This window comes from Megachile rotundata, chromosome 16 (genome assembly GCF_050947335.1).
Source record: "Megachile rotundata isolate GNS110a chromosome 16, iyMegRotu1, whole genome shotgun sequence".
In the NCBI taxonomy this organism is placed as follows: Eukaryota; Metazoa; Arthropoda; class Insecta; order Hymenoptera; family Megachilidae; genus Megachile; species Megachile rotundata.
The window spans coordinates 5,943,231-5,967,523 of NC_134998.1; the positions used below are offsets into that span (position 1 = coordinate 5,943,231).

At 33.5% G+C, this 24,293-nt stretch overlaps 3 protein-coding genes and 1 long non-coding RNA gene across 8 annotated transcripts; 1 reads left to right on the forward strand and 3 right to left on the reverse strand.

Moving 5' to 3' along the window:
• Positions 1-8,290: 8,290 nt before the first annotated feature.
• On the reverse strand, positions 8,291-11,685 carry Srp54k (signal recognition particle 54k). The gene is made up of 9 exons (XM_003699337.3): positions 11,334-11,685; positions 10,580-10,756; positions 10,265-10,494; positions 10,000-10,150; positions 9,764-9,912; positions 9,396-9,657; positions 9,202-9,310; positions 8,787-9,053; positions 8,291-8,575 (listed from the first exon to the last, which is right to left on the reverse strand). The coding sequence occupies exons 1-9, from the start codon at positions 11,409-11,411 to the stop codon at positions 8,478-8,480; spliced, it is 1,521 nt and encodes a 506-aa protein (XP_003699385.1). The 5' UTR covers positions 11,412-11,685; the 3' UTR covers positions 8,291-8,477.
• Positions 11,686-12,063: 378 nt separating this feature from the next.
• On the reverse strand, positions 12,064-13,589 carry LOC100881882 (uncharacterized). The gene is made up of 2 exons (XM_076541719.1): positions 13,138-13,589; positions 12,064-13,031 (listed from the first exon to the last, which is right to left on the reverse strand). The coding sequence occupies exons 1-2, from the start codon at positions 13,483-13,485 to the stop codon at positions 12,630-12,632; spliced, it is 750 nt and encodes a 249-aa protein (XP_076397834.1). The 5' UTR covers positions 13,486-13,589; the 3' UTR covers positions 12,064-12,629.
• A 2,068-nt stretch (positions 13,590-15,657) lies between these two features.
• Positions 15,658-24,048, reverse strand: LOC105661972 (sodium channel protein Nach). 2 transcript variants are annotated; one of them, XM_076541048.1, is made up of 7 exons: positions 23,742-24,048; positions 21,830-21,993; positions 17,823-18,041; positions 17,542-17,734; positions 17,123-17,283; positions 16,895-17,044; positions 15,658-16,392 (listed from the first exon to the last, which is right to left on the reverse strand). In XM_076541048.1, the coding sequence occupies exons 3-7, from the start codon at positions 17,954-17,956 to the stop codon at positions 15,717-15,719; spliced, it is 1,314 nt and encodes a 437-aa protein (XP_076397163.1). In that variant the 5' UTR covers positions 17,957-18,041; positions 21,830-21,993; positions 23,742-24,048; the 3' UTR covers positions 15,658-15,716. The 2 variants fall into 2 exon arrangements, with proteins under 2 accessions (XP_076397163.1, XP_076397162.1); XM_076541047.1 differs by lacking the exon at positions 23,742-24,048 and adding an exon at positions 22,277-22,724.
• LOC143265996 (uncharacterized) lies at positions 16,392-20,338 on the forward strand. Of its 4 annotated transcripts, none has more exons than XR_013040881.1 (6): positions 16,392-16,612; positions 16,694-16,872; positions 16,960-17,030; positions 17,135-17,325; positions 17,836-17,937; positions 19,263-20,338. It is a non-coding gene; the product is annotated as an uncharacterized LOC143265996 (long non-coding RNA). The 4 variants fall into 4 exon arrangements; XR_013040882.1 differs by having other exon boundaries at positions 16,795-16,872; positions 19,263-20,337; XR_013040883.1 differs by having other exon boundaries at positions 16,392-16,872; positions 16,960-17,053.
• Positions 24,049-24,293: the final 245 nt, after the last annotated feature.

Below are 24,293 nucleotides of genomic sequence, written 5' to 3' on the forward strand. Positions count from 1 at the left end.
AGTTGCGCCTCGTGCGAGCGGACTGATATTCGCGAGAATTGCGTCGAAGAATCCGTGGTTCATCAATCGGATTTTTCACGGAGGCTCGGTAGATTTACCGACCACACTTTGGACTCGAACCACCGACTCTTCGACATTTACAGACATATTCGTGGCTGAGAGTTCTAGTCTTAACGCGTGAAAGGTACGATGCCTTATGTCACGTTGTAAATACATTTTATAGTAGGGTAAATATCGGTTCCGCAAATACTGCCATTAGAATGCGCCGTTAGCGTGACAAACGTTTTGAGCCGTTGAACTGTGCCGAGTCTTTATTAATCGGTACCCAAATGAAACGAGAAGACAAATTTAAAAAAAATTTCTTCGACAATATTTACGCTCACATCATTTCACGGACACGGGTTTTGTGTTTGACGTGCAAGTTGATTTCATTAGAACGGCGATATAGGGAGAGCGTCTATTATATTCGTGTTTCACAGCTTTTCGACGAAGAATAACATTTCTTTAAATATTTATAGGCCTTTAAGTATAAATTTATCAGTAAAATGGGACCTCTCGTTATATTGCCGTATTTTAATTCTTTCGAAACAGTTCAGAAAATTGAATTGTATCTTGCACACTCATATTTTCCTATTACTTTTTTTATAAATACAGTGAAGTCTCGTTAACTGATCATGGCCAGCCACCAGTCCCTGTTGGCATCAAAACGGCGATATAAGGAGAGCGTCTATTATATTCGTATTACACAGCTGTTCGACGAAGAATGAAATTTCTTTAAATGTTTACAAGCCTTTAAGTATTAATTTACAGGCGAATGGAACCTCTCGTTATATTGCCGTATTTTAATTCTTTCGAAACAGTTCAGAAAATTGAATTGTATCTTGCACACTCATATTTTCCTATTACTTTTTTTCATAATACAGTGAAGTCTCGTTAACTGACCGTAGCCAGCCACCAGTCCCTGTTGGCATCAAAACGGCGATATAAGGAGAGCGTCTATTATATTCGTATTACACAGCTGTTCGACGAAGAATGAAATTTCCTTAAATGTTAACAAGCCTTTAAGTATAAATTTACAGGCGAATGGAACCTCTCGTTATATTGCCGTATTTTAATTCTTTCGAAACAGTTCAGAAAATTGAATTGTATCTTGCACACTCATATTTTCCTACTACTTTTTTTCGAAATACAGTGAAGTCTCGTTAACTGACCGTAGCCAGCCACCAGTCCCTGTTGGCATCAAAACGGCGATATAAGGAGAGCGTCTATTATATTCGTATTACACAGCTGTTCGACGAAGAATGAAATTTCCTTAAATGTTAACAAGCCTTTAAGTATAAATTTACAGGCGAATGGAACCTCTCGTTATATTGCCGTAGTTTAATTCTTTCGAAACAGTTCAGAAAATTGAATTATATCTTGCACACTCATATTTTCCTATTACTTTTTTTCATAATACAGTGATGTCTTGTTAACTGACCGTGGCCAGCCACCAGTCCCTGTTGGCATTAAAACGGCGATATAAGGAGAGCGTCTATTATATTCGTATTACACAGCTGTTCGACGAAGAATGAAATTTCTTTAAATGTTTATAAGCCTTTAAGTATAAATTTACGGGCGAATGGAACCTCTCGTTATATTGCCGTATTTTAATTCTTTCAAAACAGTGCTGTTCATTGAATTGTATCTTACACACTCATGATCATACTTTCCTATTACTTTTTTTCGAAATACAGTGAAGTCTCGTTAACTGACCGGAAGAATGTCCTCGGTAAGGGACCGTGGAGCACCAGTTCTTGGAACTTGTTTCGAGGAGTCATAACGAATCTAAAACAAACCTGAATTTCCTGGAACTACTACCTCTCGCGGTAACTGACCGGCTTCGGTACGCTACGGACAGTTAAGGGGACTTCGCTGTATACGGAAGTTTTGTGCGTTGTATTGGCCAGGATAAATATGTTAATATAAATAAATAAAATTGGGAATAGTGCGAAGAAAATATTCGTGAGAAATGGCTACCGATTGATCGAAGCTGAAGCATGTAGTCGTCGAGAGACGAGTGTAAACGTATTTGCTACCTGATCGAAAAATCGTCCAGTGAACGCCGAAGCACGTCGTCGATTTTAGACTCAGAACGGATTAAATGAAGTTTACTTTGCACTAGAACGATAGGGATGAACGCACACATTTTCTATGATAGAGTCCAGTTACTCGTTTACAAATGTTAAAACACTATAAATTATACGTAATCAGTGTGTCGAAGCAGCTATACGATTATCTTACCTTGACAATAGTGTTAGGTTGTTGCATATCGAATGGCCAACTCACCAAATTTGCGACTCAAACCTTTGCCAAAAAATAAACGAATTTCAAAATGGTTGAAATGTCGCCACAGTGGCGCCATCTACCGGTGCATATTAAAGTACACAAATGTCGACCAAAAATCAATAAGCATCGATTAAAACGTATAATTTTGAATGGTTTCGAATATTCGTGGTTCATTTTATAAAGGCGATTATATCTGCAACAACTTAATGGATTATTCCATCGATAGTCGGCTATTGTTACTCTGATATTTTAACAATTGTTAACCTGTCGCAGTAGTTATTTAATCGTTGTTCAGGTATGAAGAACGAAACCGAAAGGTTGTCTGAAATATGGAAAACAAGTGCGCCGTGGCTCTAGATCGGGCATGGGCAGCTCACGGGCGCTCCGGGCTCGGTGACGAGCTCAGTATAGATAGACTTTAAGGAGTCTTCATGTTTCAGTTTCATTAGGTCTGTAGTAACTTTTGTTTGAAGTCTTTTTGGACTTAGAGTAGCTGGGCAAGTTGGTTTCTCAAATAACTAAACAAAGATAAATGGTTAGGCAAATAAGCTAACAAAGTTTTGGGCAGGTTAAGCAGGCACTTAGGTGGACAGGTAGCTGATCAAATAACTAGGTGGTAACTAAACAAACATTTGAATAAATGACTAAGCAAGCTGGAAAACTGATGAAGCAACTAAACAAACATTTGGATAAATGACTAAGCAAGCTGGACAAATGATGAAGCAACTAAACAAACAGCTAAGCAACTAGACAAGTGTTTAAACAAGAAGCTGGGTGAATGACTAGGCAAGTAGTCAAACAAGTGACTGACAAGTAGTCTTGCCTTTATCATAACCAAAAGTGAGGAAGGTCTCCTCCTCATCAGCTACTTGCTTACCAACTTGTCAAACTACTTGCTTAGCAACTTGTCAAACTAGTTACCTATGCACCTAACTACTTCTCTGGACACTTATCCAGCTACTTGTTCAGCCACATGTATACAAGATATTTGCATAGTTAGTTATCTAGTTATTTACTTATGCATTTATTCAGATACTTGGTTAGCAATTTGTCTACTTATCTATAAGCTTGTCTGACTATTTGGCTAAGGACTTGTCTGACCTGTCTATCTAGCTAGTTACTTTCCTAGCTACTTGTATAGGCACTTGCCTAGTTGCTTGTCTAATTACTTGTTTAGCTACTTGTCTAGCTACTTGTGTTAGCTACTTGTCTAGCTACTTGTGTTAGCTACTTGTCTGGCTACTTCTGTCAGCAACTTGTTTAGCAACATGTGCCAGCAACTTGTCTAGCTACTTGTGCCAGCAACTTGTCTAGCTACTCGTGTTAGCTACTTGTCTAGCTACTTGAGTCAGCAACTTGTCTGGCTACTTGTGTCAGCAACTTGTTTAGCAACATGTGCCTGCAACTTGTTTAGCAACATGTGCCAGCAACTTGTCTAGCAACATGTGGCAGCAACTTGTCTAGCTACTTGTGCCAGCAACTTGTCTAGCTACTTGTGTTAGCTACTTGTCTAGCTACTTGAGTCAGCAACTTGCCTGCCTACTTGAGTCAGCAATTTGTCTGGCTACTTGTGTCAGCAACTTGTCTAGCTACTCGTGTTAGCTACTTGTCTAGCTACTTGAGTCAGCAACTTGTCTGGCTACTTGTGTCAGTAACTTGTCTAGCTACTTGTGTTAGCTACTTATCTAGCTACTTGTGTTAGCTACATGTCTGGCTACTTGTGTCAGCAACTTATCTAGCAACTTATCTAGCTATTTGTTTAGCTATTTGTCCAGCTACTCACCAAATCTAAAAGGACTTCCTTTTGCTACATATGTAACCACATATCCACCATTTTATCCACACCGTCCATCCACAAACTCCTCATCACATAAAAGCTAGTAGACGTGAGCTACCAAATCCAATACCGGAGCTGCCTAATGAACATTTTTGTGCCCATGCCCGCTCCAGAACCTATTAGCGAAAGTAGAAAGGAACATGTAATAATTAAGGTGTAAATAACGTGTACATAGCTAAGCGTAAACGTAAATCAGAGGCTATAAAGCGATCGAACGTTTTTTACACTGTTTCAAACAATTGGGGATCACACGTTACATGAAAGAATCCCATGAAATTGTTCAGAGGTTGTCGCAACGCGACGATGACCCGTATAATTAATGCTGATCTTATCTATCAATGACAACGAACAAGTCGAGATAATTCTATTCATCTGATAGACTCGTTTGGGTTATCTTTTGTTTGTACTTGTTTTTGTGTAGTTTAACATTTTGCGGTTTACTTGTTTTGTGAACTGAGAAGTTTTTTAGAAGTGAAACTATACAAAATGTGGACGTAGTTACAAGTTACAATTGTGTTAACTATTTGAATATTTAGTGAATAACGGTACATTTAATATATGTTTGAAGTCACAAGATCAAGATATTCAAAAGTATCAAGTTTCAAAGTGTCAGAGGACCACTGGTAGTAAAGTTCAAAAATTCCAATGTCATAATGTTTCAAAGTCCTAAGAAACTAACATTTCAGAGGCTCATAAGTCTCAAACTACTAAAATTCCAAAATACCACAAGTCCCAAAGTCCTAAAGATCAAATGTGCTATAAGTCCAAAAATCCCACAGTCCTAAAGTCCCAGAGTCCCAAAGTCCCAAAGTACTACAAGTCCCAAAATTCTGTAAGTCCCAAAGTGCTACAAGTCCCAAAATGCTGTAAGTCCCAAAGTGCTATAAGTCCCAAAGTGCTACAAGTCCCAAAGTGCTATAAGTCCCAGGGTCCCGAAGTCCCAAAGTTCTAAAGTCATAAATTGCCATAAGTCCCAAAGCCCTAAAGTCCCAAAGTACCATAAGTCCCAAAGTTCTAGAGTTCCATAAGTACCAAAGTCCAATACATCTCACTGTCCCACAAACCTTAACATCCAATAAGTCCTAAAGTCCAAAAGCCCCACTATCCAATAATATCCTAAATTCAAAAATACAGTAAGTCCCAAAGTCTAATAAAACCCAAGATCCAATAAGTCCCAAGATCCAATAAGTCCCAAGATCCAATAAGTCCCAAGATCCAGTAAGTCCCAAAGTGCAATAAGTCCCAAAGTCCAATAAGTCCCAAAGTTCAATAAGTCCCAAAGTTCAATAAGTCCCAAGATCCAATAAGTTGCAAAGTCCAATAAGTCCCAAAGTCCAAAAAGTCCCAAAGTCTAAAAAGTCCCAAAGTCCAATAAGTCCAAAAAGACCAATAAATCCCAAAACCTTATAAGTCCCAAAACCTTGTAAGTCCCAAAACCTTGTAAGTCCCAAAATCTTGTAAGTCCCAAAGTCAAATAAATCCCAAAATCAAATAACTCTAAAAGTAGAAGCAGTCCCAAATAACCTAGCTACGTCCACACACAGAACCATTTTTTTACTAAAATCCCCAAATTGCAAAAACCGCAGAAGGTTAACTTTCAGTCAGTATTAAAAATGCAGTATTTTCAAAGTTTTACAAATGCTTCAAATATCCATTATTTCATTGTACTACAATTTATTTAAGTATCGTAGACCCCTTATCTCATAAATACACTTCATATACGTATTCAAATAGCAGTAACTTATCCGACTTATTAAACAAGTTATCCGACTGCACATTATACTTCTTTTGAAACAGTTAAGTATGTTTATTGCGAGTTGTGAGACAAGGGGTTGCTATTTGTGTATTTCTAATTAATTCCGATCTCACCTAATCTCACAAACTAGATTAAAACCGCGATACATTCGACGTTTGAATCGTTCCTTGAAGCACAATCTTTTCGGAAGAATTCTAGAAAAGAATTTTCCTCCCCCGTAAGCAACATTTGATTAAAACTGCGCACACTTTGAACACGATCGTTATGCGGGTGTTTCTGGGAGCTCAAGATGAACATTTTCTATGATTTTTCATCGAAGTTTCATGTACTTGACACCTTATCGACAGAATTCGTTGTTTCGTGTCGAATCGAACTTAAGTATCATACAGTGGCTGTGCAGGTATAGCAAGGTCGTAAATTATCGAGACATTTAGCATTTTATGACGTCAACTACATTCATTAATAGAAGTATGATTTATATAAAAAGTATGATTTGTATAAAAAGTACATAAAAAGTATGATTTACATCAACAAGTCATCTTCATCGAAATTTACGACCACGCTATATCTTCCTAGCCATTGCACCCTTTTATAAAACCATTCGAATAGAATCAGTGTGGTAGCAATTATTTATCGTTTGATGTAAATTGCGTATTTTTAAATGTTCAGATATTAAGGTTATGTAAATACTTTCGCAAACTGTTCGCACACTTCCTTTTATCACGTTCACCCTGTTGATAAGGTATTAGATTTCCGTTTCGGACAAACGCATCCGCGGATGCAACTTTTGGAAATCGAGGATAGAACGTTTTTAACGAATTTTATACTTCTCATAGAATCGACTGCAGAAAACGAGAATTCGATGATGATGAAAGAAGGAATACTTCTGTTAGGCTTGGAAGCTTCCGAATTGCGCGAAATGCCGAGGAATTAAGTAGACCAATCAAAGCTCACTAAAAGTATTAAACATAGGAGAAAAATTGAAGTGTCCGGTAAGTTGGCGGATTTTAACTGGCAACTTACCGAATGCACACATTATCATACGGTACATCACATTTTGACTTAATTCGATTAACCTTCGGACATTAATAATAATATGGAAATTATTTTGACAAAATTGTTGTTATGTAGAGATCATTAGTTTACAATAATGGATCCAAGTTTATTTGTTAAGAGGTTCAGACCCAACTGTGTAATAACACATCAAGATGGCGGCCGAAGAGGCCCGAACACGTTAGAGCTTATATTCTTTACTTAATTGTACCTATTTTACTTAATATTTTAATGGTAAAGTCCCGGAAACAATCCCGTTAACAATACAATATTTTTGTTTCGTTTATAGTTATTTTGTTCAATGGCAACATCAAATGTAATCTTGACTCCATCTTGAATGACCCATGTCCGAGGGTTAAATAGCATGACAAGCTTTCGATGAATTCACTGTACATTCCTCATTTACATCTTCTACACGTATTTTACTGTGCCAAGTGAACGCGCGACAAGCCTATGAATCGCACAATGACAATAAAGATTGAAGAACAACCGTTTCAACCAGAAAATCAGTCATCGCGAAATGTGCTCTTCTCAATTGTCCCATTGATGTACTGAGAAACATTTGTAACTGACGGAGGCGACAAACGAAGAATTTTGTGAAAAAGAAAATTTGTCGCCTTCGAATCATCACATCGCTCGTACTCGTTTTAATCGACACCCGCGTCCCGATCTTCGACCATTCGACACATTTTCACGCGTCACGTAACGAAAGGTAGCTGAAATGTTCTGTAATTGAGAAACATTAGCTAAAACGTAGGCTAAGGACGAGTAAGGATAACGATACGATTAACATTATTAATTCTAGCAAAAACGAATGTACTATATAGCAATAGAGCTATTCGAACGAGAAGATTAACAGGCCGAGAAAAATGTAACGGATAAAATAATCGAGTATCGATTACTATCGTTAGATACAACTACCATGTATATCGTTTGTTAAATATGTACCTATGAATTATCGACGACCGTCGTTCTTAAGACTACACGATGTAAGAACGAGATTCTTGTTGCTTGGTTTTGTAATCATGCTTGACGAAAGCATTTGAAAAATAAAACTTGTTGTCGTAGAAATTCTCCTCCGTTTATTTCGACCTTCTACTTATCGACCGCTAACTGCACACTCCTTAACTGTCCGCTCTTTAACCAGCCGCTTCCAACCGCCCGCTCTCTAACTGACCGCTCTTTAACCAGCCGCTTCCAACCGCCCGCTAACAGCTCGCTCGATACACATTCATTACACAAAACTGCGGTTAATTAAAATTACAAATTAAATGCAAGTAAAAAAGATGAGGGAATGAAATGTATTGTAAAATGCGTACGGTACTGAATATCACGTTTTATTTTTTTCGCGTTGAAAAAGATTTATAAACATAAAATGGAAATCTTCATGAAATCATTGTCGGTGATAGTACAGGTTTGAAAATACTTTCTCTCTTCTCCGTACGTTTTTCTTCCCTTTACTATTGAATGATATTTAACAAATTTTGAGCCTAAAAATTCTTTTCACGATTTTCCACCAAAACCTCCCATTAGATTTCCGAGCCCACCAGCTGTACCCTGTTGGAGCTGCTTCATTATGTTTTGCAGTCCTGGCATGCCGCCTAAAAAATATTAATTAAATAAATAATTTGTCTTGTTTTATGTAGTTCATCTATGGTATGGACTTTACCAAATGTTAGGAGATGCTAATCCTTAAGTAAATAATTGAACGATTAAGTATTTTGTATTATTGTATGTTTAAAAATAAAGTACACAATAAAGAAATGGACTATCGTTTTAGTGAGGAAATCATTATTTATGTAAAGTACTTACCCATTTGATGTAAGACTCTTGGATCCATCATCTTTGCCATTTGATGATTTAATTTTGCCATCTGTGTTGAATTTACATTCTTTGACATGTCTCCAGCTTTAAATAAACCTTTAATACCACCCATCTTTTTCACGACAGCTGCGAACTTTGTATACTGTGTAATTAAATCTTTGACTTCCTTTTCAGTTACCCCAGATCCTTGTGCCACTCTTACTATTCTACCCGGCTGTTTACTGAACAATTTTGCTCCATCCCTATTATCTAGTTCTAAAAGAAATTAATCAGTCTAATATTTTTCTAGGTTATAAATTATAACAACTTACTGGCAAAAATTAGTTGCTGCCAATCTTTTAAATTTACAAATTTATGAACTTTGAAATAAGAAACATTTATTCAAATATAAAAGAAAAATAACCTGAGTCGTTCATGCTGTCCATAATGGTCATTAACCGCTTTAATCTGACCACAGACTCCTGCTCCGTACCTTTTGGCATAAAATCTTGGCTAAAACCAGGAATCATTCCCTATTTAAGAAAAGACATTTCATTTACTTAAACTTGTCATAGTTGTTACACAACTGTTCAGATTCATAAAGGAAATCGAGTTTACCATGATTTGAGAAAATGGCCCCATTTTCATAATGTTTTGGAACTGCTCATACATATCTCGCAAAGTAAACTGTCCGTGTTTGATTTTCTCTAACAGTTCTTCATTATCATCGAGATTTAATTCGTTTACCTTATCTATAAGACCTTCTATGTCACCCATACCCAATAATTTACTAATAAAAGGTTTCGTTTTGAACGGTTCTAAGTCATCTATGTGCTCTCCTGTACCCACAAAGATTACTGGACTTTGTGTCGCAGCAACCCTGTAAAAATATATTTATATTATACACTTGATCCTATTTATTGCATTAACTTACATTATATTTTTTATAAAACTTGAGAAAGATTGTTAAAAAATATAAAACTTACGCCGAGAGGGCACCACCACCTTTCGCATGTCCATCAAGCTTTGTAATAATAATAGAACCAACATTAACGCGTTCTTTAAAAGCTTTTGCTTGAGCTTCACAAGCTTGTCCTATTGTTGCATCCATTACGAAAATTATATTGTCTGGTTGCTGCAAAAAGTTGATATTTTGCACATTTCACATAGAACATAGATGAAGGATCTTATATAAACTTTTACTTGGAAACTTGTTACTTACAATGGCATTAGCAACTTGAAGCATTTCTTCAAACAGAGATTCCTCTTGCTTGTGCCGACCACTGGTATCAACAATAATTATTTCATAACCTTCTTTTTTAAACATTTCTACACCATCCTGTGCTATTGCTACTGGATCTACCTCTGTATAGCTTCATAAAAAAAATCGTTTGATTAATTTATTGTAATGTTATTGCTTTGTATAAGTGTTCAATAAAAAATTAGGAAGTTCTTCACACAAATAATCTATGAACAAAAATTTTTACCTTCCATAAAATGGAATTCGTGCTTTTGTTGCATTCTGTTTGATCTGATCGTATGCTCCTGCACGGAAAGTATCAGCACAAACTAAACAAGCCTTCCAATTTTTTTTTAAATAGTGGTAAGCAAGTTTAGTACAGGTAGTTGTTTTTCCTGAACCTTGCAAACCGACAAACATAATTACATTGGAACGTCCTTTTATTGGTTGATAAGCTTTTACTCCAGGATCTATCAACTATAATACAAATTCAAAATGCTATACTAAAAAATCAGTTATAAGTCATATTAATAGGTTATAGTAAAGAAATTGTTTAACTCACCTTTACAAGCTCTTTGAAGACAGCGCTTTGTATCATCCTCCTTTTATTAAGTCCTCCAGCCATATCATCAAAATCAATAACAAGACGTACATTTTCCCTTAGCTTTTTGACAAGCCTAATATTAACATCTGCTTCAAGTAATGCCGCACATATTTCTTTTAGCATAGAATTTAAAACCTGTAAGTGAATTCAAGCACAAATGTGCAACAGTTATAACATGTTTATTTGCTGCAAGCATTCTGATATCAGAAAAACTATTTATTATAATACCCATTTAATGTAAAATCAACTTTATTGCTTATTATACATTTAAATGAACTTACTATGAAAAAGAATGTATACTGATGAATATATAGTAGCTAACATTATAAACATCTGAATACAACTTCTTGTAGTTATTATACAATCATAAAAACATATTTTCAATACTGTTGTCATAAAACATTTACATTATGTAAATATGATTTTATATTTGAATATATAATAAATATAATATAATAAGACATTCAAATATTCTGATATTTTAAATATACATATAATTAATAATCAATTATCACTACTTTAATTTTGTAATGAAATTGAGATCATATAGTAAAAAATTAAGTAAACCAAAGAATAATTTTGTTGAAGACATAGAAAGAAAGTTGAAAACTAAGAAATCTAAGAGCATTGCATGTAACATGAAAGAACATATGTTACAAGTTGAAATACTTGTCAAAATTTGTAAGGTTATGTGTTAAAAGAAATACTATACCTCTTCATTAATTACGGTCGCATTACTAAGTGACCGTAATGCAGATGTTATTTTTCGACCTAAATCTGCGAGAACCATTTTGCTCTCACTTATTTCCACGCAAAGGAAATGAAAAATTAAATATATACAGTCGTTATCCAAATATTATTAACGCACTGTAATGACACATTCGGGTTTCAGTGTAAAACTGAACTTAATATTTAAATTTATTTATTCACAATTTAAAACTTTTTATTATTAAATGCTGAATTACTTTTTTGGAAGATACTTGACATTAGGATGTTTTGTCTTTGACACGCTACATAAACTATAAAAAGATGAAAAGGATAGGTTTTGTTATGGTTAGGTTAGGTCATTGATAACAAATAAGAAAGAGATCATTAACGTCATTATATTTGTAGCAGAATCTGTGTCAACTTTTGATCACGTTTTATATAAATACATATTAATATAAATAATAATAAATTTATATAAATTATAAAATTCTGTTTATCCATTTATCATTCTTTATTATGAACTTCAAAATTCTTAATTATTTAGATATAAGCTAAAAGTTTCTTGATAATGACATTATTAGATTATAAATAAGGAATTAAATAGACATTAACTTATAAGAACTTTATTACTCGAATGAGCTGATTTTGAAACTGCGCATAAAGTCCACTTTCAATAATTTCAAGTCATTCAATGTATTGCACTTTATTCTACTTAAAAATAATAATAAAACTAATAATAAAAATACTTCATTTTATTATAACTTTTAACTACAACTTTTATTATAAAATATGTATAAATAGATCATTCATTTTTTAACATTCTGACCTATATATACACATAAAGGCTGTGTATGTAAAATAAATGGCTAACTTCAGCACTTTCTCACATCAACTTAATGGCTAACTTCAGCACCTTCCAACATGAACATAACTTTTTAAATTGGTTTCAAAGAAATATAGAGTAAATAGATTTCAATGGGCATACAAATATAAAGGTTTATAAATTTAGTATAAAATTTATTTTTAGTAAAGAATGTAAGATATACAGGTGTATTATTTAAATCAGTCTCTTTGAATCATTTATGACAGTTAAGTAATATAAAAAATCCACAATTTGTAAGGTTTTACAAAATAAAAGATGAAATAATGTCATGAATCAATGATTTTTCTGACACTATTAATGCATACTTATGCAGAAAATATTATCCTGAGAACTTTTCTCTGACAGCAACAAAAGAAAAAAATTTGTATGTACATATATACATTTATACAAGTGACTTTGTACAATGCAATTACTGTTCTAACTGTCAACAACCAGTTGGGTATCATCAGTAGCTCTTTCACCATCTGTATCAGCACACTGTCTAGATTGTTGTTGAATTACATTACTGTACACACCCATTTCTAAATTAAATAGAATATTGCTAATTTGATGCTGTGCTATTGCGATTTCTTTGCGTTGCCTATTACAGTTTCTCAATGTACATGCAATGTATTCTCCAAAAGTTGATAATTCATCACGAGTGGACATAGTCAGACATTTTGAACACTCCAACAACTGCGTACTATCGACATTGTTTCCATTCTGTTGTACTTCATGTCCACCATATTCTGGAATCGGGAAGACATTTTCTACATCATTTTCATTTTCTGTTTGATCTGTGTCATTTGTCGTTTCGACTTCAGTATTAGTGCTCTCTACCTGCAGACAAAAACATTATATTATAACCTTCAAATATAACTCCTTACATACAGACATGTATTTATTTGATAAAAAGTAATACAATAAATGAATGATATTTTCTTACTTCAATTTGTTCCTCTTTAACGTTCGTACTTTGAACGTTACTAGACTTTGTTTCGCTTTTTCGTATTAAAAACATTAATGGCATATATCCAAACCAATTTGAATTTTTCGATGCCGCGTTAGACCGTTTGGTATTAAATAATTTCCTTCTTTCACGATAAAACTGTGTTTTCATACTATGAATTTTTCGTTCCAATTCAGCAGAAGTCACCCCATTCTTTTCAGCTAAATTATTCATAGCGTCTCTCTTTTTTTCTTTATTTTTAAACTCTTCACATTTCCTGTCCCATAAACACGGTTCGCGGCGCAGGTCCTCAATTAATTTTAATGTCTTTTCTACGGTCCACATGTTTTTCACCAATACGACAGAATAACAAAAGATATAAAACTACAAAGTATTACATGACATATACAAATAGTGTTGTTGGTGGACTAAAGAATTGGCGTCCATCTAGCGGCGAAGCGGGTGAACTAAACCTAAAAAATGAGGGTCCGAACACGCATATAAGAAAAATAAAAGAATGATTATTTCGACACTTTGGTGACGTAGTATGGTTCCTGAGGTATTTAGAAACAAATTTCTATTAGGGTTTGATGCGTTTTGATGCCTAATAAAGCCAGAAAATCAATTTTTGTCGAATTCGGTCCAAAACGGTACAGGTGGCGCCATCTAGCGGCGAGCGGCGGAACTACGAAAAACTAAAATTTCGATTTCCTCCGAAATTAGGCAATTTTATGCATTTCTGAGGGTCAGAAATTGTTCTGTGAGCTCTCTAGAACCTATATAATGCCACAAGAACCTTCTCAGAGCGCTAGAAAAGAAAATAGAAAAATAGTCCAAAACATGGACTAAAAAATTGGCGTCCATCTAGCGGTGAAAGTTGGAACTACAAAAATATAAAAATGCTATTTTCTCGAAAATTAGCGACCTTTGAGTACTTTTGAGGCTCAGAAAGTGTTATGTGATCGCGTTAGAACCAAAATAAAGCAATAAAAGTTTCCTCAAAGCTTTAATAAAGAAAATAAAAAAAATGTCATTTTATGGAGAAAATTTGTGGCCCCATCTAGAGGCGAAACTGCGAACTAAACTGAAAAAACGTATGTCCGAATACACGTTAAGGGGTCAAATAGAAATTGATTTTCTGGGCTTAATAGGCAAAAAATGTAAAGCTTATTGAACAAAAATTGCTCTAAAATGTCTAAAGAAGCATACTACGTCGTCAAGGTTGCGAAATATTACTTTTTATATTTTTCCTTAACGCGTGTTCGGACATACGTTTTTTCAGTTTAGTTCGCAGTTTCGCCGCTAGATGGCGCCACAAATTTTCTCCATAAAATGACATTTTTTTTATTTTCTTTATTAAAGCCTTTAGGAAGCTTTTATTGCATTATTTTGCTTCTAATGCGATCACATAACACTTTCTGACCCTTAGAAGTACTCAAAGTTCGCTAATTTTCGAGAAAATCGCATTTTTATATTTTTGTAGTTCCAACTTTCACCGCTAGATGGACGCCAATTTTTTAGTCCATGTTTTGGACTATTTTTCTATTTTCTTTTCTAGCGCTCTGAGAAGGTTCTTGTGGCATTATATAGGTTCTAGAGAAGTCACAGAACAATTTCTGACCCTCAGAAATACGTAGAATTCCTTAATTTCGGAGAAAATCGAAATTTTAGTTTTTCGTAGTTCCGCCGCTCGCCGCTAGATGGCGCCACCTGTACCGTTTTCGCCAGAATTCGACAAAAATTGATTTCCTGGCTTTATTAGGCATCAAAACGCATCAAACCCTAATAGAAATTTGTTTCTAAATACCTCAGGAACCATACTACGTCGTCAAAGTACCGAAATATTGCACTTTGCAAGCGCAGTAGAATTGACATAGGCGGCTCATGTACGTATCGCAATGCTGACACAAAATAATTAATTACTCATTAACCGAACATTATTTATTAACTTTTATGATCGAACCATGTAAATAATGCATTGTTGACCATTCTTTAATCATAAAAGTTCATAGACTGTGCTCAGAAAGTGAGTAATTAACGATTTTGCATACTCATTATCGTGTATATTCCTCCTACGCGTCGCCCGCGCATGCCGCCGAGGAATAATTACCGAAAAACCATATCTCCGTAGACTTTAATGCAAAATTGAATTTGCTCGCGCTTATGTTCTTGACTTTTCAACATTTTTGTCCACGTTTTTCTCTTGCACCACTCAACCAATTCAACCGGATGACACGGTTGACTATTTTTGCTTTAGAGTGAAATTTACTCGCTCGCTCAACATTGTTAGGTTAGGCGCGGAGCGCCTCAATCAAACAGACCTAGTGTAGCTTCTCGACGTATTTTAACGTATAGCATCGTCTATTAAGCTGAAGAAATCAACACCTAGCGCCATTTAATAATAGGTGATTAAATTAGCAAAGTTCGCTATTTTCTTTAGAACCCTTTTGCAACTAAGTGCACCGTCACACAAAAATTAAATTAGATTATAAGATATATTTTATTTAATACCTGGTATTATATATATTTGATTCCATTCTTAATACTGCTATGTTTGACAAAAATACAGAAAATAGCTAATCGATATATGGATAGTATTTCAGATCATCATCTTTTTTCGGACGAACTTTCTCCATTACATAAACAGTTATTATGCTACATTTTTCACGAGATGACATAAGTACAGCTCCGCAATACGTCCTGAGACTAAAATAATACCCCATTTCAACAGAAGTCAGCAACGAATATCCTAAGAAGAGACTCGCAATACCTCCAAACGATACAAGTAAATCTAAATAACCAAATCGCATTTCCCTCTTGTAAAGTGCTGCTGGCCAATTTCTTAACATAATTTTGGTCTTGTTATTAGTCGATTTTGCTATAGTTCGTACTGTGTACGACGTGTGATTACAGCGAAGCCAACAATAGCAATTTCTCGTGTCGAGATAATGATTATTCAAACACGAATACATCGGTAAAGAACATTCTTTCTTATCGACATCCGATAAGAACCACGGTAAACAATGACAGCGTTCTAACAGTAGATCAGTTAAACAATTGATCTGGCATTCATTTACATTCGTATCTTCGGCTCTGTAAAGACACTTCCGTTGATGAAGAGTTAAATAACTAATGTCGGATGTCGTGTACGTTATGTCGGTGACAAATTCGATGTGTGACGGATAATAAGCTTCTATTATCTGTCTTTCATCTGATTGCGGGCTTGGAGCGTCGTTTGTTGTAAAATATAATCTGCAATTTAACACAGTTTTAAGCATGATATACTTTCTAGTTTGTGTAAATTGTTACGAAAAGGAGTATGAAAAGTAACGATTAGAAAAATGGAACATGTCGCGCCATCGAGCGGCGAAGCAGATGAACTAACCTGAAAAACTACACGTTCGAATACGCGTGAAAGAAAATTATAAAAAGTCATATTTCGTATCTTTCACTACATATTATGCTTTCTGAGGTATTTTATATTAAGTTATTTGGTACATTTGATACATATTAGTACCGATTAAGCAGGAAAAATCGATATTCATTGAAATAGGTTCAAAATAGCACAGGTGGCGCCAAGTACGTTAACGGCGACCAACTAAGAAACTAATCAAAGTCTAAATAATAATTATTTGTCGTTCGAAATTTTTTTAGACACGTTCATTATACGAATGAATAATTTATGGTGGAAGAAGGAGATCATATTCTTGACTTTTCAGTATGAATTTAAATGTAAGTTAAAAAATAATACTACCTCCAAGGAGAGCTAAAGTTTAAAGTTTCAAATTCGAGACTCCATGAAATATCCGTATGTTTAAGGGGCTCCACAGTCTTGAGTATACAGCATTCACCCACAGCAACAAGGCCTTTCGTAAATAATTCGTTACATGGTATTTTCTCATTTCTATAAGAAGTAACTAGTTTTAAATCATGATAAATTAATTTTATAATAAATTATTGTTGGATACTAATTTTTTCTTACTTATATTCACAGTTGCTAATCAAACTGGTGCAGGTGGGACTCATATTTTCAAAATTACTACGGAAGTTGTTTTTCTTGCTATAAAGAGATTCTAGTACGTCAAAATTAATGGTGGTACCCCAAGTCCAATTGTATACTTGTTCGTACAATTCTATTTCATTCTAATCGAAAATTTTTGAAGTTAGATGAGGAAAATTATTTAGGTAAAAATTATTACAAATAATTATAAACTATTATTATAAATTTTAAATTATAATAATTATTATAAGTGATAAATTTTTATATATTATTATTTATTTTTATTTATAAATTATTTTAAATTATAAATTATAAACAATTATTATTCTTCTGATTATATAAGGTTATTACAATGCAACTTTAATTAAAAGTTGATATTATTTTACTCAAAGTAAACTTACTTGTGGTAAGTTTAAATGATTCAGATGATTCCAATTGAAGCAAATGTAAACTTTAGGGAATTCTATACTAATATGATCCGTCACCGTATCTAAACCCGTTATGGTTGGTTCAGTTTCAAATTTCTCCAAAACTATCACGATTATGGCGACAACAGCCAAGACGGACGCCATCGTTAAAATAAACCACATCACCCTGAACAAATGCATTTTCATCCCGTTTAAAATATTTTTCTATAAAACTTTAAGTAGAATAAATACTCTATAAAACTTTTAATAGTTACCTTTCCCATTTAGGTCGAGTTTGGTCCGCGAAATATGGGACTCCATGCAACGTGTTCTCCAAAATATATTCCCTTGATCTATACTTCAAACTGGAATGCAATTCTTCCAAATTTGGTTTGTAATTATACTTCATATCGCGGTAAGTTTGTATCTGCTCCGATTTTGTAAACCAAACTACCGTTTAAGTGGGAAAATAATGTCTGCGATCGCATGTCAAGCTGTATTTATTATTCATATTATTCGATTAATTTATCTTATCTCTTATTTTGCGCTAGTTAGTCAAGGTAGCACCTTGTTATACAGCATGTCGGAAAAGTAATGGAACTTTGTCGTAATTCCTCGCGCTGTAATTCCACGCACCATAATTCTACGCGTCGTAATTCCACGTGTTGTAATTCCACGCGTTATTAATTCCACGCACCATAATTCTACGCGTCGTAATTCCACGTGTTGTAATTCCACGCGTTATTAATTCCACGCGTCGTAATTCCATGCGTCGTAATTCCACACTTCGTAGTCCCACGCGTCGTAGTCTCACGCGTTATTAATTCCACGCGCCGTAATTCCATGCGCCGTAATTCCTCGCGTTGTAATGCCACGCGCCATACTTCTACACGCTGTAATTCCACGCACCATAATTCTACGCGTCGTAATTCCACGTGTTGTAATTCCACGCGTTATTAATTCCACGCGTCGTAATTCCATGCGTTATTAATTCCACGCGTCGTAATTCCATGCGCCGTAATTCCTCTCGCTGTAATACCGTGCACCATACTTCTACGCGCTGTAATTCCACGCACCATAATTCTACGCGTCGTAATTCCACATGTTGTAATTCCACGCGCCGTAATTCCATGCATCGTAATTCCACGTGTCGTAGTCCCACGCGTCGTAATTCCACGCGTTATTAATTCCACGCGTCGTAATTCCTCGCGCTGTAATACCACGCGCTGTACTTCTACGCGCTGTAATTCCACGCACCATAATTCTACGCGTCGTAATTCCACGTGTTGTAATTCTACGCGTCGTAATTCCACGTGTTGTAATTCCACGCGTTATTAATTCCACGCGTCGTAGTTCCACGCACCGTAATTCCCGACATTGCAATACCACGTGCCGTAATCTCTTCGTAGGAAGAGAAGTCCAAGCAGCTGTGACAAGGGCGTTTGAAGCGATTCCGCAAAACGACATAACAAAATCTATGTTAACGTTATGTGAGCCCAGCGATATATTGATGCGGATGTATTTTGAATAAAAAAATTAATCTTAGCAAAATAACTAATTTTCTTTTTGTTTAAAAAGTTCCGTTATTTTTCCGACATACTGTATATATTATTATTAGCATGCAATTCTGTATTGAGAATATCGATGAAAGTTTTATTTCATCAAGGTCTTTGCATCTTTAATTCTATTTATACTGATCAAAATTCCAATTGCAGATTCACAAACAACCACGAAAATAATGGAATTCGATGAAAAGCGTTTGCGTTTCCTTCGCCGGAAGAAACGAAAATAGCCGGTATTGTTCGTTGAAAACTCGAGAGAAGACTTTGCAGGAAACTATCGATTACTATCGGCCCGTTCGAATATTGTGTTTCGAATACGCGTTTTTCCAGTTGCGACTCGTCTTTTCGTGATCGGACATCGTATATAGAAACACAAACACTCCTCATCTTTGTGCCAGCTTCTTTATTATTTTAGACTACCCCTCTTACGACCACCATCTGCACGCATACCGACGTCGTTCCGGTCTTTGACTGTGCCCGGGAGAATTCACGATCGAGTTAAGCGGGTGTAAACTACCCTCTTGATGTCCCCGTATCTGATTTCATTTGAGAGGACCCTCCAAGTGGTTTTTTAATTTCCAATAACAAATTTGACAAGTTAAAAATATTTCTGTATTTGTTGGGTTAAGAAGATTGTTTTTATTGGGGCAAAATATTTATTGAATTTATGTGTTTGTGCTGTCATTTTTTTTATAAGGTACAATATTTTTTGACAAGATAAATGTTAGGCTCGTGTATGCATTTATTAAAGAAAAATAAATGTTTCTCGTTTGTTTATGATTGTTTAAGATGCAAAGACTGATTTGTTATTTTATTTTTACGAAAGTGAAGGTATTTAAGCTTGAAAGTAATAACAATAATAAAATAATCGAATATCTTTTTAAAGACAAGAGACATTATTTTGTTATAATATGTCAGAAGTAATGTTAGGTTAGATGAAAGGATTTCTGCATAATTTCTGTGAAGAATGTTTTCATTTTTCTCAATCGTAAAATTAGAGTAGTTATTTATACTACGGATATTAATGCGAATGTGAACATTTTTCACGGGAAGTAACCGGTTGTAACAAATGTCTGTGATGGATGTTTGGAACGAAAGACATGGCAGCTTTTCGCTGATTTCTATTTATAGCTTTCAAGCTTTAAAGCGACACAAAATATTTCCGTTAATAAATTATGGGATTATGAAATTACTACGTGTACAGATTAACAAGTTCCTAAATTCTTTAATTATTGAATTTCTTAATTTGAAAATTTTTACGTTTGTAAATCCATTAATTGTCGAATTGTTAAATTTTTGAATTGTTAACTTTTTAAATTGTCAAATTGTCAAATTGTTAAATTGTCAAATTGTCAAATTGTCAAATTGTCAAATTGTTAAATCGTCAAATTGTCAAATTCTTAAATTCTAAAATTACCAAATTACCAAATTACCACATTAGTAAATTATAAAATTACCAAATTATCAAATTACCAAATTGCCAAGTTACCAAATTACCAAATTACCAAGTTACCAAGTTACCAGATTACCAAATTACAAAATTACCAAATTGCCAAGTTACAAAATTACCAAATTACCAAGTTACCAAGTTACCAAGTTACCAAATTACCAAGTTACCAAGTTACCAAGTTACCAAGTTACCAAGTTACCAAATTACCAAATTACCAAATTACCAAATTACCAAATTACCAAATTACCAAATTACTAAATTACCAAATTACCAAGTTACCAAGTTACCAGATTACCAAATTACAAAATTACCAAATTACCAAATTACCAAATTACCAAATTACTAAATTACCAAATTACCAAATTACCAAATTACCAAATTCCCAAATCCCTAAGTTTCCAAATCTCTAAATTTCCAAATCCCTAAATTTCCAAATCTCTAAATTTCCAAATCCCTAAATTTCCAAATCTCTAAATTTCCAAATCCCTAAATTTCCAACTCGCTAAATTCCCAAATCCCAAAATTTCCAACTCTCTAAATTCCCAAATCCTTAAATTTCCAAATTTCTAAATTTCCAAATCCCTAAATTTCCAAGTCACTAAATTTCCAAATACCTAAGTTTCCAAATCCCTAAATTTCCAAATCTCTAAATTTCCAAATCCCTAAATTTCCAACTCGCTAAATTCCCAAATCCTTAAATTTCCAAATTTCTAAATTTCCAAATCCCTAAATTTCCAAGTCACTAAATTTCCAAATCCCTAAGTTTCCAAATCTCTAAGTTTCCAACTCTTAAAATTTCCAACTCTTTAAATTTCCAACTCTCTAAATTCCCAAATCCCTAAATTTCCAACTCTTTAAATTCCCAAATCCCTAAATTTCCAACTCTCTAAATTCCAAAATCCTTAAATTTCCAAATCTCTAAATTTCCAATCCCTAAATCCCTAAATCCCTAATTCTCTAATTCCCAAAATCCCTAGATCCCTAAATACCCAAATCCAAAAATCCCTAGATCCCTAAATACCCAAATCCCTAAATCCCCAACCCCATAAATCCCCAAACCACGAATTCCAACGCCAATACCATTATAAATCCGTAATGAAACAACAACAACCCCCTCCAAAAACTCGACAGGAAAAATAAAATAGGGTATCCCTTTTGTTAGGGCCCGTTTGACGCACAGCCGAGAAAATACTTTAGAAGAAAAAGAAGCGGCGCTATTCCTGCTTCCAGGTGTGAGCCTGTAACGCCAGTGTAAATATACAACACTTACGCTATTCTGACGGAACCTCTTCGAAAACTATTAACGTATTCCCATCCTGCTTCCCCTGACGGCCATTTTTTTCGTTCCGACCCATTTCTCTTTCTATCGAAGCATGTTGGTCCTTTGAACTCATTTAAGTGGCACGTGTTAAAGGAACTCAATCAGGTTGCTGTCTGCTCGAACCAATATGAACATTTTATTACTGAATGTGAATTTAAACTCATCTTAAGACAACTAGATGTTGACTATGCAGTTATTTGTAGATCTGTTTGTTTGTATAATGTTAGTAGACGCCATTTTACGGCTTTTTACTTGAAATTATGAGGGTTCAGATGTTTTTTTGCTGAAATTTATGGCTAGCTTTTTGTGACTGAAGACTAAAGGGATTATAGTCATCGTCCACGGTCGATTTGATAGGAAACTGTGTTTTGGTACTGTTTCAATAATTTTTCATACATAAGCATGTTAAAACTAGTAGTTGACTTGATCCTCATTGGCAGTCGTGGGCTCAAAACTGTGTTTTGGTACTGTTTCAATAATTTTTCACATATAACATCCATTAGAACTTCAAAACTAATTGTTGACACGTTCGTCATTGGTAGTGATGGGTTCAATAATAATGTTTGAGTTCACATTTTACTAATCAGTGAACGAAGGTCGGGAATTTGAAATAAATAATCTTCCTCGTTTATCTATAACAAACATTACGAATCTTTCCTATCTTATTTAAAATGAACTGCTTAAATGCTCCTTGATGATTCATGAATGTTTCTGGTGGTTGTAGCAGCTGCATAGTAATATTGTCATGCGCCATAAAAATTTAATAACAAATTGTAAATTGTATATTGCAATTAAAGGTTGTAAATTGCAGTTAAAAGTTGATGTGATGAAACATTAATATAACAATAGAAACTTCCTTCAACCTGACAATTGAAATTTTACAGCTCAGATTTTGAGAGGGTCTTTACATCTATACTAAATTTTTAGTAACAGTTTCGAAAAGTAATATATTTAAATTTAGTAATAATTTTAATTTTGAAAAGTAATACATTTAAATTTAGTAATAATTTTAATTTTGAAAAGTAATATATTTAAATTTAGTAATAATTTTAATTTTGAAAAGTAATACATTTAAATTTAGTAATAACTTTAATTTTGAAAAGTAATATATTTAAATTTAGTAATAATTTTAATTTTGAAAAGTAATATATTTAAATTTAGTAATAATTTTAATTTTGAAAAGTAATATATTTAAATTTATTAATAATTTCAATTTTGAAAAGTAATATATTTAAATTTAGTAATAATTTTAATTTTGAAAAGTAATATATTTAAATTTAGTAATAATTTCAATTTTGAAAAGTAATATATTTAAATTTAGTAATAATTTTAATTTTGAAAAGTAATATATTTAAATTTAGTAATAATTTTAATTTTGAAAAGTAATATATTTAAATTTAGCTATAATTTTAATTTTGAAAAGTAATATATTTAAATTTATTACTAATTTTAATTTTGAAAAGTGATATATTTAAATTTATTAATAATTTTAATTTTGAAAAGTGATATATTTAAATTTAGTAATAATTTTAATTTTGAAAAGTAATATATTTAAATTTATTAATAATTTTAATTTTGAAAAGTAATATATTTAAATTTAGTAATAATTTCAATTTTGAAAAGTAATATATTTAAATGTAGTAATAATTTTAATTTTGAAAAGTAATATATTTAAATTTATTACTAATTTTAATTTTGAAAAGTAATACATTTAAATTTAGTAATAATTTCAATTTTGAAAAGTAATATATTTAAATTTAGTAATAATTTCAATTTTGAAAAGTAATATATTTAAATTTAGTGATAATTTTAATTTTGAAAGGTAATATATTTAAATTTTGAAAAATAATTATAAAACCACCTTAATTACTCCATGCTTGCTCCACTAATAATTAAGCAGAGTATATCGCGATTAATTTGATACACTGGGTGTCCACAACTGGGCGCCACTCCCCACTATACTCAACCGTTCGTGAATGACTCGACTTTTCAGCTTCTGATCGAGATAAACAAGTCAATCCGAGTCACGACTACTTACACGAACTCTGCCATGAGTGCTTGCGTGCTTCACGATTATTTATCTGCCATATATGTAAAACTTAATACATAACGTGTGTACGTGAAACTCAATGTATCGCATGTACGGAATTCTCAGTTGTATCTCGTGTTTTGCTGCGAAAATTGTTACATAAACAGAGACAGAAAGCTATTTATAAATATAACGATTAGGTATACTGCAAATATTGAAATATTAAATGAAATTCTGTTTCGATGGTCGTTTGAAATTATTTTTATTTTCGTACGAAAATTATAGGGTGGTTTAATCTTTTAAGGTTTATTTTTTTTATAAGAATTTATGATGTGTGAGATGCTTTAGTTAAAGTATGGTGTGTTTGATTTTTATGCAATTTTT